The sequence below is a fragment of the Thunnus maccoyii genome, chromosome 1 (assembly GCF_910596095.1).
Source record: "Thunnus maccoyii chromosome 1, fThuMac1.1, whole genome shotgun sequence".
NCBI classification, from domain to species: Eukaryota; Metazoa; Chordata; class Actinopteri; order Scombriformes; family Scombridae; genus Thunnus; species Thunnus maccoyii.
The window spans coordinates 19,220,377-19,236,008 of record NC_056533.1 but is presented as its reverse complement, the minus strand read 5'-3'; the positions used below and the strand labels follow the sequence as shown (position 1 = coordinate 19,236,008).

At 42.9% G+C, this 15,632-nt stretch overlaps 1 protein-coding gene across 1 annotated transcript in view; it reads right to left on the bottom strand.

Moving 5' to 3' along the window:
• The window catches only part of gse1b (Gse1 coiled-coil protein b), a 171,041-nt gene extending 155,659 nt beyond the window's left edge, over positions 1–15,382 (bottom strand). The window contains exon 1 of the mRNA XM_042411230.1: positions 12,464–15,382. Within this exon, the coding sequence (XP_042267164.1) occupies positions 12,464–14,998 (2,535 nt within the window). The 5' untranslated portion in view covers positions 14,999–15,382. The remainder of the gene's footprint in view (positions 1–12,463) is intronic.
• Between the last annotated feature and the right edge of the window lie 250 nt (positions 15,383–15,632).

Sequence of the window (15,632 nt, the reverse complement as noted above, 5' to 3'; positions counted from 1 at the left end):
CTTAAACTTTAAATGTCTGGCATGGAAATAAGTCTGCTATTAGCTACTGTGCTGCCACACACTCCAGCTGTGTCCAGGTGCAGAACCACACACACACACACACACACACACAGTCAGAAATACACACACACACACATACATATACACATACACAGCTGTGGCACAGTCCAGCTGCATTTGCCAGCACAAGAGCAAACACCTGCCAGTGCTCCCAACCACCTGACAGACACACATGCGCACAAACACACACACACACACACACACACACACACACACACACACACACACACACACACACACACACACACACACACACACACACACATTCACACACAGCTTGCAGCTGTTCTGTATGTAGATGATCATCAGAGATTGCACACTTTATGTGTGTTATGTGTGTAAGTGCAAGTCTGCAAATGTATGCATTTATAAGTGACTGTGGGTGAATGTGTGTTGTGGCCAGAAGGCAGCTGGCAAAGAGAGGAGCTATAGTTACATTACACTCCGTCCTCTATAATTACCACAGTCAAACCTGGTTTACTACTATAAAACCCAGACTCCAGGGCAAGTACAACACAGCAGTCTTTATAGCATCACCACACTTCTGCATTGGCCTCTTGCCACACCATGCTAGGCAACAAAGCTAAATTTACCACAAAGGAAATGTACAGTACATAGAAAATACCTATGACAATTCTCAGGGTGAAATTCATGTGGTCAAAATATATAGTCATTCCAAAAAGGTACGCTGACAGTCTTTGGGAGGTTTCTTTGGCTAAAAAAGGGTCAACTCCAGCATTTGCCAGGGATTTTCAGCTGTCATGTATCTCTTGCTAAGCCAGGAGGAGGACAAGAGATAAACAGAAACACATTCACACAAAAGAAAGGGAACAATTATCTGCAGAGTAAGATGCAGAAGGGTTGTCGAATCATGAAGGAAGCTAGAACAGCAGCTTAATGCTAAAACCAATGCAGGGAGGTAGCTTAAAAACACTCATTGCACTGAAATAAATGCACAATCCTCACCTTCTCTTTGAACTGACTAAATCCCAGTTTTCATCACAAATTTTACACAAAGGTATCAATACCCACTAGTAATGTCAGTTCTTCTAATGTGCATCTTGGCAGCAATTTTTTTAAGTACTATTTGATGTAAAACATATTCATTGCTTTAATAGAGGTATGTTCTGAGGCTTGGCCGACTAACACTTGGATTTTCTGGCTCTAATACCTGACAACGATGGCAAGCAGTATAACCAAATCTAAGCTTCAAAACATCCACGGAACATTCCCTCGCCATGCAGGTTCATAGTTTTTTACTATTCATGGCTCTGGTTTCATAATTGTCCTTGGTTGTCCCAAAATGTGAAGTGCAGGGCCAAAGAAGGAATGTGAGAGGCAAAATGGTTTGTCAATGAGAAAGAGTGATTTAGTCACAGCCCAGTCATCACAAGGGCTAAGAAAGGAAGGAGAGAAACAGATGAGTGAAGAAAGAGCACAAAAGCCAAAAAGATCAGGATGGAGAGAACAGTGAAAGAGAAGCAACTACACACTTGTGTCCTGTGTGCAAACCCCACTGACTATCACACAAATACACACAAACACACACTGATACTGTACTCGCACTCACGTGATTTGGTTCTCACAGGAGTCCAGCTTAATAGTTCACACATAGTTTACTAGACTGTGTCTCCAACCTGGCCTGTTGCATACACACTTTTGGTGCCAAATAAGCACCCACAAAAAACACTTTTGAAAACAAGTCACAGCAGGGTCCATGGTTTCAGGGGTTTAGAGGGACACAGCCCTCTCTGTTCGCCCTGTCCACTCAACTGGATTTAGAAATTAAGTTTTAATGGAGGCAAGATTGCCTGGGAGAATTAACGAAACATTATCAAAGCTTTTGCTGATTTTCAAAAATATATCCACATACACACCATACAATTTGGTGCCTGCCATCCACTGGCCTATTATGACAACTCAAAGCAGACAACATACAGGGGGAATATTGTACAGATCTACAATATCAAAATTGAGAGGAAAATTTTTAGTTAGCCACAATGACTGCCTAGCATATTTTTTAACAGATGACATTATGTATTATTTCACCTTATAATATGATGTAAAAGTCAAAGTGTACTCATAAAAGTTCACAGTGGGGGAAATGCAGGGAAGTAAGGCAAAGCCATAAGTGAGAAGATCCTGCACAACTTCACAAGCATTTTCAGTTATTTTTTTCTGATTACATCTATTTTCAGGTTGAAGCTGGGTGGAGGTAGCTGAGCACCATGCACTAATAAGGATCATAAGGTCTAAGCTGTCACACCCTAACAGGTGCAACAAAACTGACAGAAGAGTCAGCGAGATGTCAATCAAACACAGTCTGTACACACCCACACAGTACTAAAAAAAGAAGTCTACTCAGCAAAAGAAAGTAAAAACACCTGTGCGGGTGGACCACGTACAAATGGAATGGAAAATGGACCGCCTTTATGTAGCGCCTTTCTAGTATTCCAACCACTCAAAGCGCTTTACAACACATGCCAGCATTCACCGATTCACACACACATTCATACACTGATGGCAGAGGCTACCATGCAAGGTGCCAACCTGCTCATCAGGAGTTCTAATGCTCATTCACACACACACACACACACACACACACACACACTCACACACCGATGGCACACGTTGTAGTGAGCATTACCCATCGTACATGAATTAAAACAGATAACAGGCAGTCACTAAATGAAAAAATATTTCCGAAAAAGAAAGTTTTTTCAAGAGTGAGGAAGTCAAGTCAAGTACTCACAAGTTTATGTGTACTGCCATGTCAATAACTACAGTAACACACAAGGCAACTTTGCACACAATCCCTATTATAAAAGTGCCACTGAAATATCCCAATTAAGTATGTTTAGCCTTATGCAGGTACTACTGAACATGTATCAAAATGGTGCTTAGAATACACGGATCACATAGGATGAATATATGTTCACATAATGCTGAAGTGAATTTTTGAAGTCAAAAAGCTAAACAGGTGTGACAGAATCCTATACAGGTCCCTTCTCTGCATCTTGAACTTTGCTGACCCCAGGTGCTGCCCTCGAATCGATATCCCCTCTCTGCATGGCTCTGCAAGGTTAAAAGGTCAGTATGCCTTCATCTGTCAGCCACAAAGTGAACTGCATCCAGACCTCCAGGGGTCTCACACTGTCAAGCCCCCAAACTCCAACTTCCTTCTCTACCCCCTTGGCCCCCAATGACATCAACACCTTTTACTCAAACAAACAGAAATCAGCCTAGAAGCAGCAGTGTGGCGCTCTCATTCTCTCACAGTATTGGCCACACCATCATTCAACTCTTTGCACTCAATGACATTCCTCTCTGTAAAAACACAGGATGTGAGGAAACCTTTTACACGGCTTGATTCAGTCACTCTCTCTCCCGTCCTCTGCTGCTTGCTCTTATCGATTGCCTGCCACAAAATTCTACTGTTAAAGTACCCGTTATAATCCTTGACATATTTTCATCATTTTGGGTGATGAAAATAATCAACAGGAGAAAACCTATGCCTTTAGGGTTAGCCAACATTAGCAGAGTTGAGAAATTAGCTGCATGTGGAGCTCTAATATTTGATGTACACATCCTGGGGTTTAATTGAGTTTAATTCACGTTACAAATTCTCACCTGATACAGTGTTTCCTAATTCTGCCTGACCACTGCTCTCTGTCTGTTTCTGTATCTCTGCATTTCCTGCATTGAAATCAAACTGCAAGAAAACACAGCAAAACACAGCCATGTGAAAAAAATGACCAACTTTTCTGAGTGTCAAAAACCTGATTAATCGCTAGCTAACTACTGCTGAATGTTTAGCTGCTGGTCAAATTAATGTTTTATAACAATAATAAAGAAAAATCATTTTTATTTGAAATTTAGTCTAGATATTCACAGATGTGTCTCTTCTGATTAACAGATAACATTAAGTTAGGCTAACTAACGAGCTAAGCTAGGGGAAATGGCTGGAGGGTGATAAACGTACCTCTCCGGTATAATGCACAGATAATCAGATTGAATACTTCTTTCTGTTATTTTACCACATGAGATGATTCTATATAAAATTACTGTTTTTCAGTCATCATGCTACATTGTTGGTGAGGTTATTAAGAACCCCTCATACACACATTACTGACATCTTTACCCCTGTATACATACAGTATCAAGGTTGTATGTAGAGAGATGGATACAGCAAACTAATCTTTCAACCCAAAGACATTTTCCCAACAGAAAACCACAGAATTATAAAGACACCTGTAAAATTGTTGACAAGAGACCTCAAAACGCAAAGGGTCAATTAATCTTTGTATTATGAATTTTAAAACCATGAAGCTTTTAATATTTGTAAAACCTTCCCAGAACCTGGAAATGGACATGGATGCACAACGGATCATACAACACAGAACCAAACTAGGAAAAGAGAAAACTTGTTTTGGCATGTGCGCTGGGGGAGCAACTTTCATTGTACTGAATAAAGGCCATCTTGAAGCCTGGCTTTTTAAATACAGTCATGACACATTTGCATAGTGGGCATTCATGGGCTCATACACTGTATGTATTGTATGTCTGCAGTGTGAGCAAAGTAGAAGTTGCTAAGCTTTTCAAATTATGCTGAGGGCTGCTACACGGACAGCTCAAACATCACCTTTGACATTACAAAGAATATGAGGCTGAGGACCTGTCCTGTCAAACGCTAACCAGGACACACACCAAGCAACAGGCCAGAGGTACAGCGGACAGCAATAGGACAGGTCTGGGGTGTTATGGTGTCCCTGGCTCTAGTTCTGAGGACTGCTTGTACTGCATATACATAGCTCTTTGCAGTTGAGACATAAAAGACAAGACAAAGAATGAAACATTGGAACACCTCCATCTCATCTGCTCTACGCAGACTCTGATCTCTCCATTCAGATATGGGCAAGAATGCAGCACTGAGGGATGCTAGGGGGAAGAGATGCGATTAAAGCTTAGAGTGCTAAATCAAAACCCACCTCTAGCAGCTTTGAAATTAAGCCCCTCAAATACCAGAGGATTCCCTGTGAAACGCAAGGCTGTCTGTCAGACTCCACTGCTGGGAGTGGAGAGAAGCACAGCTGCGGGAACTTTACAGGATACACGCAATATGAATGGTTTCGACTCAGCACACACACACATTCACTCATACACAAAAGCACACATAAGGGCAGCTTACACCATATGTTAAGACCCCTCCACCTCACATGCCTCAAATTAACACTATTTTAATAGAATCCCCTTTCTGGATAAAGTAGGTTCTCTGGTTAACATATAGTAATATTTCCCTTTATGATGAATTGATGAGAATGGGACGCATTTCTCTTCTGTTCTCCTCTGGCCGCAATTTAAATCCCATTTACCCCCTCAACCTCTCTCAGCCTCCCACTCTTCTTTTTGCCTCTTCTTTTTCTTCCAATAATTCAGTCAGGATAATTTATATCTCTCCCTTTTCAACTTCACATCCTGATTGGATGAGTAATTTGGCCCTCACTCCTTCTTTTACTATAAATCTTCCTTGGCGACACTGTCAGGATGCCGGCATGTTTTTCCTGTGACAGCAAATACCTCCTTTACAGGATATGGACCATGCAGTGAGAACGCAGTCTATCTTCTACACCAAGCACACACTTCTATGGCAAACACACAAAATCTTGCTGAGACACATGAACACACAATATGCATACATGCATGCACGTACACATACAATGGAGCACCATATCAACAAAGAAAACATGAGCCAGAACATGCAATGCTCAAAGACACACACCCCTCCCTTACACACACACACACATACATACACATTGCGGCTGAATGATTTATCAGAATCAGAAATACTTTATTGATCCCTGAGGGAAAATTGGGTCATGTTACATTTGCTCTCATTCTAGAAGAGAAATATATACAAGCATAGAGAAATTATAAGAATTATAAGAATTATATGTGCATTATACTACAATATATAACAACTATATATATATATATATATATATATATAAATATGTTTATCATACTACAATTTATAACAACAGTGTAAATAATAAGACTGATCTGTAAATGTGTTAAAAGCAAGAATAGTATAACTAGATAAGAAATATGATTTGAAATATACAGTATAAATGCAGTATTAATATAAATTATAAATTTTGAGGTTATGAAGCTGCTGACAGGGGTGAAATAAGTCCAAAGGGCCAGTATATTGACTCAGTGTGTCTGACACTGTGAGGGAGTTGAAAAGTTTGATGGCCACAGGCAGGAATGACTTTTTGTGTCGCTCTGTGGTGCATCTCGTAGGAATGAGTCATGCATCGAATGCACTCCTGTGCTTGACCAGCACATCATGGAGTGGGTGGGAGACACAGTCCAAGATGACACGTAACTTAGACAGCATCCTCCTCTTTAACACTGCAGCCAGAGAGTCCAACTCCACCCCCGTAACATCACAGTCTGTTGAGTCTGTTAGTGTCCGCTACCCTTAACCTACTGCCCCAGCACACAACAGCAAACAGAAGAGCACTGGCCACAACAGACTCATAAAACATCCTCAACATTGTCAGGCAGATGTTGAAGGAGCTCAGCCTCCTCAGAAAGTAGAGACAGCTCTGGCCCTTCTTGTAGAGAGCTTCAGTGTTCTTGGCCCAGTCTAGTTTATTGTCATTGTACACTCTCAGGTACTTGTAGTCCTCCACAATGTCCACACTGACCCCCTGGTTGGAAACAGGGGTCACCAGTGCCTTGGCCCTCCTCAAATCCACAACCAGCTCCTTTGTTTTTGCCACACTGAGCCGCAGATGGTTTCCCACCACAGCCCTGTTCTCAGCCTTGTTGACAAATCCAACTACAACAGAGTCATCAGAGAAGTTCTGAAGATGGCAGTCACAGAAACCTGTCTCTGCTCTTCTAACAGGTCAACAATAATCATCCACCGGGAACACTCACTCAGCAGACCATACAAACATAAACTTTCATGTATGGATACAGACACACACACACCATATATACACAAGTATATTAGTGTGTATGAGTGAGAGGGACCTTACATGTTTGTGTGTACTGTATCTGTATATGATTATGTAGTATTTATCTTTGCAAGGCATGACTACAGATTGGTTTATTTGCTGTTTTAGTCCCCTATGTCCTTGTACAAGCAGACAACGCAGTGTTGACTACAGGGAGACTGTTGGTTTTGTCAGGCTTCAGTTAAACGCATCCATATCAGACGCATGTAATCAATCCCAATCCTTAAAACAACAAAGTTATGCAGTGCTGGTATCTAATCAGTTTAAGAAACAATTATGATATCATGTGTTTACTTATGGCCTGTGCTTTGGAGCATTCCATCTTTTCTCCACCATGTTTTTCCTCTTGCTTTTCTCATTTTTCTGCATTACATTCTACAGTACATTAAAAGTGAAAAAAAAAAAAAAAATGCGTGACGCCCCAGTAGCCTAATGGTTAAGGTGCATACCACAAATCCCTGGTTTGATTCTAGTCTTTGTTGTATGTCCGGCTCTCTCCCCTCATCCCATGTCTGCCTCTCTACTAACATCTGTTCAGTAAATGCAAAAATACAAAAAAAATTCTTTAAATAAAAAAGTAAAAATAGTGACAAAAGTAATACCAATTTTATTGGAAATGCTTTGGTTGGAGAGTGCAGGCCCAGCTCTGGCACCCCTGATGCTCAAGAGATTTCAGGGCACAGAACAACCTTGTACTGCCCCTTTTATGCACTTGCAAACTGTGCAATTTGTGTCTGTTTTATAACAAGAGCAGCAAATTACACAGTCAGCAACTGAGATGTCTTCTTGGTACATTTGAAACACCAACAAGCATAAACTGCGTCTGCAATGCAACGTTATGAAAATTATTTGGTAACCTATTACTATTCATATTTGAGAGCTTTAAAAAAAACAACTTTCAACTGCTCCCTTTTGTTCCCAGAGGTTACTTTCAACTAATCCAGTGCACAGTCATGGAGAACACAGGTTCATTAAAAGATTTCTCACTCCACACAACCTTTGCTTAATATGTATTTTGTCATCAAATGCAAAGTATTCCCATAGTAATCAGTCTTCCCTTTAAATGCAAATGTATGAGGGATATAATCACTTGATGCATTTTGTGTTACACGCAAACTATTTCCAGGCCATTGCATGTGTTTCATGAATAATACACACATCTGTAGGTGCACAATGTGTCAAATATTAGGTATGAGGCTTGCTCAAAGGCACTTCAGAAGTGCAAATGCCAGCAGTCTCCTTATTAATTTTGCCATCCTGCTGCCCTCTACTGTATATCATCTCATAAAGCAGAGCTATGATTAAAATAATCTTTAACCCTTACATGCTGTCCATATGCTGGCCTTTCACAATATCCTTTCATTAGTCTCTATACAGAATTTCTGAACCACAAATCTATTTTTCATTCATAAATACATTCATCAGTCATTAATAAATGGGTTATTAACCCTTGATTAAGCTTTAAGAGAGCAGAGAGAGTGTATTCTTTAGGTTTTACACTATTTATTTATGGAGAAAAAACATTCACAATCACACTGCATCATAGTCCTATGTTACCTAAAATAGCCATAATGATTTCATTAAATGTGAGGAAACCAAAAACATTTTTGAATGGTCATTTTTTGGGTCAAATTTAACCCAGAATACCCATCTACATACAAAAATGTGTATCAGCTCCACATAAATAAATAAAAGTTGAAATATTTCCATTTCTGTGTATTATGGGTCACTTTGGGAAAAGTCATAATATTATCAGGCTAAAAGAAGGCAGTGTTCAGGGTGTTTTGACTGCTCTCAAATGTAAAAACAGGCCAGATTTGACCCGAACACTATGTAAGGGTTAATATAACATCACTACATTCATGCAACAGTTTTGCACATCTATTACAAATCAGTGGACATCTGTTTTACTTAAAGTGCAAATGAAGGATTTGCTGACCAGCAGCCCCTCCCCAGACGCCGGCTGGTGGTCTATACTTACACACCTGTCAAAGGTCATGCCCAACATACTAATTAAACACACGGCAGCAGAACAGAGAACATGATAACCATGATGTGTGTGTGTGTATGTGTGTGTGTGTGTGTGTGTGTGTGTGTGTGTGTGTGTGTGTGTGTGTGTGTGTGTGTGTGTATGTGTGTGTGTGTGTGTGTGTCACATTTAACAGCTTCTACAGTGTCTTGTGGCTGATCTCATTTCATGGGCTAATTTATATCTTACCAAGCAGGGAAAACAGAGAACAGCATTGTCCACCCTTTTTCACACTTCACAAGATAAACATTCATACATGCAAAATAATGTTTACACTATAGCAGGCAGTATAATACCCAAAAGTCATATGTCATTCTAGCCTTGATCAAAGGCTTTAATTTGTCTTGGATATGTCTCTTAATTCTGAAAATTACACATGAATTCATAACTGGTACTGTCTCTGTTCTGCAGCGTTGTATTTTGGGGCATTGAGGGAAACAACTGTCCAACATGAAAAACTGAAAAAGAATACAATAAGATAACATTTCTCTACATGTACTGTACTGTACGTGTGTGTGTGTGTGTGTGTGTGTGTGTGTGTGTGTGTTTATCTTTATACAGCCCTCTCCATCAGGCACACACAGTGCTAAAGCAAACCAGATGGGCACTCTCTCCTGACAGCCCAAACCCCAGCGATGACAGACCCTCTCAAGCATATAGTATGACACTAGAGGACAAAGCACCTGTTCCCCACAGGCCTGTCGCACCTCCCCTTACCCACAGAGACACACAAACATACACTGACACTTTCACAGCCATGAGGTCATTGCCTCACTCAGGCCAAAACTATCTATGCCACCTGCAACCCTCCTAGTCTAAAACGATCACCCGAAACCCTGCCTGCCCCGACAGTCCCTCTCATCCCACCCGCCCGTCCCATGATGCCTCAGCTTTGGCGGGCAGAAAAGCTGGTCCCATAATTACACTCTATATTGGGAGCATCCTCTCACATATGTAGATCATAGTTTCTAGATCATAAGACTAACAGCGACACTGTTGCTCCAACTTCGTCCTCTCAGAGAGAGAATTAGGTGGACAGTTCCAGACAGCTGGTGTGAGTGCGCAACATATTGAGGTTGCAGTGTGAATGGCATCCACAGATGTTCTTCACGTGTCCTGCATGGCTGGACAGTCAGTGTCTGTTAGTATGAGAGAGCTGTTCACAGGGCCAACTGGCTGTCTAAACACTCCTCAGCTCTTCATTAACACATCACAATCCTCTTTTGCCCCTCACCGGTCCCCCATATAGCCCCACAGCCTCCACTTTCCATTGTCTGTGATTGATCATCTGGAAAAAGCAGGATTCTGCTATCAGCTTTCTAACAGCAGGGAAGGGATTTTATGTCTGTTGTTGAGAAAAGAGTGGAAAGAAACAAAACTTTGGAGACAGAAAAAAACAAGAAAAAGGCAAGAAAGTGATTATGACAGAATGATTTCTCTTCAGAGGAGGTGTGGAGTTGCGCTGTTCTCTGAGCCAACCCACCTGGACCACCTATGCAAGTATCTTCACTTGTCAAAATCACTTATCACAACATTAACATGCGGTACTTTGTCATGAATATAAATAGAAACCATTACTTCACAATTGTTGTAATGTGCAAAGTATTTAGTCCCAAACACACATCACTGCCAAATTAGCCAAGAATTGGAGCCAGAATGTCTTCGGTCTCTGAGTGTGAGGGGCTGGTGGGAATTAACTGCCCCCCTCAACTCCCTTTAGGGGAGATCAGTGCATTGTCTCATGGCATCAACAGGGATTAATGATCATTAATTATCAGAGTATTATATCTCATTAATCACACATATACATGTAAATGCTTAAATATGTTAATGTTTTAACTACATAATTATACTTAACATATAACAATAATAATAATAACAACAATAATAATCACCATCATCATCATCGTCATCAAAATCAGTAATTGAATGTTTAACCAATTGATAAAGCTATCCTGCACGTACAATTTTTGGCAATGCTTGGACTTTGTTAATAGTCGCACTTCATGACAGCTGTTGCAGAAATTACAGGTTTGAGGGGTGAAACTTTTCATCAGAGATAATGAAATTGTGATTTCTCATCTTATTTTTGCTTATCTGCTTTCAGGTTTGGGAGAGACAAATTAAATTATTTAATGAATTGCCTGGCTATACACCCTGGGACACCCTGAGCAAATCATTTCAAATGAACAGATAAGAGCAATTCAATGAGTCATGTTTCTTGTTGTAGTTGAGTCTCTATCTTGTCTATCTTATGTCCTAAGTCATCCTTCAGACCAAATCATATCTAGGAACACACTGAATAAACAAAGTAACAGATTTACACTGTAATGGTCTAATTTTCTTATTACCATTACACTAAGCTATCAAGTTTAATATGACAATAATATAATATCGAGATCTGCGTTCTACATATAGAAGTTTTAACTACATAGTTACTACAATAAGATTAAATCCCAATTTTATAGACTTTTTGAGGGACTAGAAACAGAAATAGCTAATGTCTTTGGAGGAAATGAGGTCTATACATTAAATAAAAGTAAAGGAGATATACTTTGTATGGTAAGTATTTATTTCTGTGTTTGTGTTATGATGTTGTATTAATCGCAACATAAGATCTAGACTTGTTTTGAACTAATTTGCTTGAAAATACTCTTTAAGATTCTCAACATTGCTCATACCCAAACAAACTGTTCAGCACCGGGTGAGACATACTCAGTCATGCTTACTCAAATAAACACACTCACACACGCACACACATGAACACAGCAAACACAAGGCTGTCCTCGCTCTTCAGATAGCTACAGTTTTCCTCTTGTGTTTACAGAAGTGAGTTTTGATGAAAATGTTTGTCTCATCATTGTTCGTCCAAGCTGTGTAGACCCCACCCCCACTAAATAACTGTTCAGACTACAGCCACACACACACACACAGACAATTTACTGTTTGAGATCAACTCTTCTGCAAAAAAGTAGAGTCCAGTACTCCACCACACAGTCAGCAGCTTCAAGGAAACTAATGCATTTAATAAAACACAGTGAAAATGCCAAAAGGACAGAAAACACTTTGTTGCGATTATTTCCTTGCCTTATTACTTTATCACAGCACTTCCGATATGCAATAGGTCAAAATCATCCCTTTCCATGTGTGACTCAAAGGTCATACCAGGGCAAACACAGTGTGCAGCACTGTGGGAACGCAGGGGGCATTAAAAGATGATTTGAACAAGGCTTATGAATCCATTGAGATAAATTTAAAAACAGGAAAAAAAAGAAAAGTCAGAGAAATCTTAAGGTAGTGTGTCTAGTTGTGTCATGTTATTTAAGGCAGTTTGCTTTGCTCTTACCTTTCGTCTAGCCTGTGGCGAGGCTGATTCTGGTTCTTTCCTCTCCCCGTCTGAGGCTCCATGTCCCAGCCTATCCCTGTCCTGCTGCATGCTCTGTCCCACCTGTACCATGGCCTTACATTCCATACATGAGCCAATTACCAGCCTCTTCCCATCATCCACCAAGAGTGTGCGTGTGCTGCGTGGTGCATACAGGAACACAGGTAGCCTGGCCACAGTGACAGTGCACAGCCTACCTTGCCTGCGCAGCTCCTGCCTGCAGAAGAAGCACACAAAAGCCTCGCAGCTGTACTGGCGGGCCCAAGGGGATCTGGGCGGCTGTGGGTTGGCGCTGGAAGAGCTAGAGGTAGAAGGGGTGGAGGGACCCAGGCCCTTGCTCTCATGCTGGGCCCATTGAGCATGCAAGTCATGGTAGCAGAGGGCACAGGCTGACACTAGGCCTGTGGCGTCGACTGGCTTGGCACGGGGAGCGGGAGGGTGGACGGTGAGAAAGGGGAAGAAGGGCTCCCTCTCCCCACAACGCCCGGGCGGATTGACATGCAGCTGGTACTCTCCTCCTGCACAAAGCTCAGCTCCACACAGGTAGCACACTGACATGGAGCTGCCAGGCTGCGAGGACACACCCGTCTGGGAATGGCCTGGTCCGGACCCCTTTACCTCCATGGCAGCATGGTACCTGACCAGGAAGGAGCTGACAGAGGTGATGAGGTCTTCACTGAGGCTGAGTCGATATGCACCCCAGATATCCTCCAGGATAAAATGACACTGAGGGCAGCAGTGCACACGGCCGTTCCTCACCCCCTGGGCATTGGGTGGGCAAGGCAACATGTTGATGAAGGGAAAATACATCACGCCACGGGATTTGCCAACACCAGCCTGTGCATACGCTACTCTTATATCCCCTCCACACTCCTGACCACAGAGGAAACAGGCCTCGTGGGAAGCTTTGGTTTCAGGTAGACACTCCATTGGCTCTGGGGGTTTCCCCTCCTGGGGAGTTAGCTGGGGAGGATGGAGAGCACTGGTGGCCTGGTTGAGGGGTACTACATACAGTCGTTGGAGGACAGGCACATCCGCCAGCTGGAAGCTCTGCCACTGCTGCATGAGGGAAGTGTGACAGCTGCCACACACCAGGGTCGTACCTGCTGGACTGATAGGCACTGCTCCGCGGGGAGGAGAGTGAAGCCACAGGAAGGGAAAGAAGGGCTCACCCTGTGCTCTCTCCTGCTTCTGAACACTAACTTTAAAACACCCATCATGTCTGAGCCCGGTGCCACAGATAAAGCAAACACACCCCTCTGGACTGGAGTCTGCAGTGTGGTACGGCTGGGCACTCTTTCTTGCTGAAAGGTCTCTAGCAGATCTAAGATGAGCTGTTGGGCCTGCTTTGCTGTCATATATGTCCCTGTCATCATCACTTGTAATGTTAATCTCATCTTCATCAGAGTTGTCAGAGTTATTTTCCCTGGGAACAGCTATGTTACATTTAGTAGTGACAGCAGTGGTGCCAACAGATGACAGCGCAGCGTTGGAGTGACCCTCGCCTCTTCCACGGTACAGCAGCGATGGATGTCTGGACGAAGCACAGCTGTTGTCGGCAGCACGCTGGATCTGACACGGCTCCGCATGTCTGACATTCCCCTCCTCCAGCCATCTCCTGTTGCGCATAATGACCCCGTTGTCTTGCACAGGTGTGTCAGAGAGAGGACTGTCATAGCATCGCTGAGGGAATCTCTCCTGGGACTTTGCCAGAGATTCTGATGATTGACAGACATTATTCATAATTTTAGCACCCCGTCTTGCAGGCAGCACACTCTCCGCTTTTGGCGATCCCTGCGCCCCATAAACTCCCACCGGGTAGCGGACTGCCCGCTGTGAATCCGGGCTGTTTTTAACACTGATGACATTGTTTTTCCTGCTACTGTCTCTCGGCGATTTGCCAGATGCTCTCAGGCACTTGTCCTTGCCCACACCGGCTCTGTCGACTAAATCCATCTCCTGGTCTGATATGTTCTCGTTCTCGGAAAAAGATGAGAAATCAGACTCTGCGCCCCCGTCGTAGTTCTGGCTGCTGACACTGATTCTCCTCTCTAAATCATAAGAGATATTCCACTCCTGTGGGACCCGCCGTGAGTCGCACTGATAGGGTCGTTTCAACCAGTACATGCGCTTCTCAATGGGCGTCCTGCTCCGCTCGAAGGAGTTCCACTGCTCCGTCAGAAAGCAGTGGCACACGGCGCACACCAGCGCATGTCCATCCGGGCTCACTTCACACGCACCCGGGGCTGGCTCCTGATTTTGTAGAAACGGGAAAAAGGGAAACCTCTCTTTTTGGTATGTCACTTGTAACCTTATTTCCTTTCCTGGTGTAACTCCGCTTCCACATATAAAACAGTGAACCAGTCCCCCTAATCCATTCCGATCAGTCCTGGAAGTGTTACCGGGCAATGGGCTGTCCTCGCCGGGCATAGCTGCAGCCATGAGTCGGTGTTTCCGAGATAAGGGTGCCAGTTCCTTGTCACGGGGGGAGTTCATTGTTTTTAAACACCCAACACTAGGCTACATGGCATAACGTCAACAGTTAGGTCATGCTCGTGGTCCTCACTTATCTCCAGGTCAGGAAATCATGCAATCAATTTTAGTCCAAGTTACTCACTGGATGATAAGATAGGCGATGGTCCATTGAAACGATAGCGTGCAGCGAAGGCAGCAAACCGTTAACTGTTATATTTCAAGGACCGGGAGAAATTCACTCAAAACATCCACAAAATAGCACTGAAGTCCTTGCTATTTGAAGTCTGCAGTCCGCATGTTTGCACTGGAAATCCGTAAGTAATATATGACAGAATAACTTGGGATCACGGGTCGCCTCTCCAGCGAACTTTCCTGCCTGCGCTCTGCAAAGTTTGGCTGCTAACTCGCTCACACTGTACACAGCGCCATCCCCAATTCATGGGACCCGCTTCGACACCCCAAAGGCAACCTCCACCCCCTGCCAGCCCCCAGTAATAATTTTGCAGAGATTATGAGTACACACTTCTGCAGTAGCTGCCCATGCGTCAGCGTACTGATCAGGCACAGGATACGACAGTTTAACATCCACAGGGGCGTATATTTAATAGATTTACAGCGTGTAGCCATCATCCTTAGAAAAAACCTCGGAATTCCT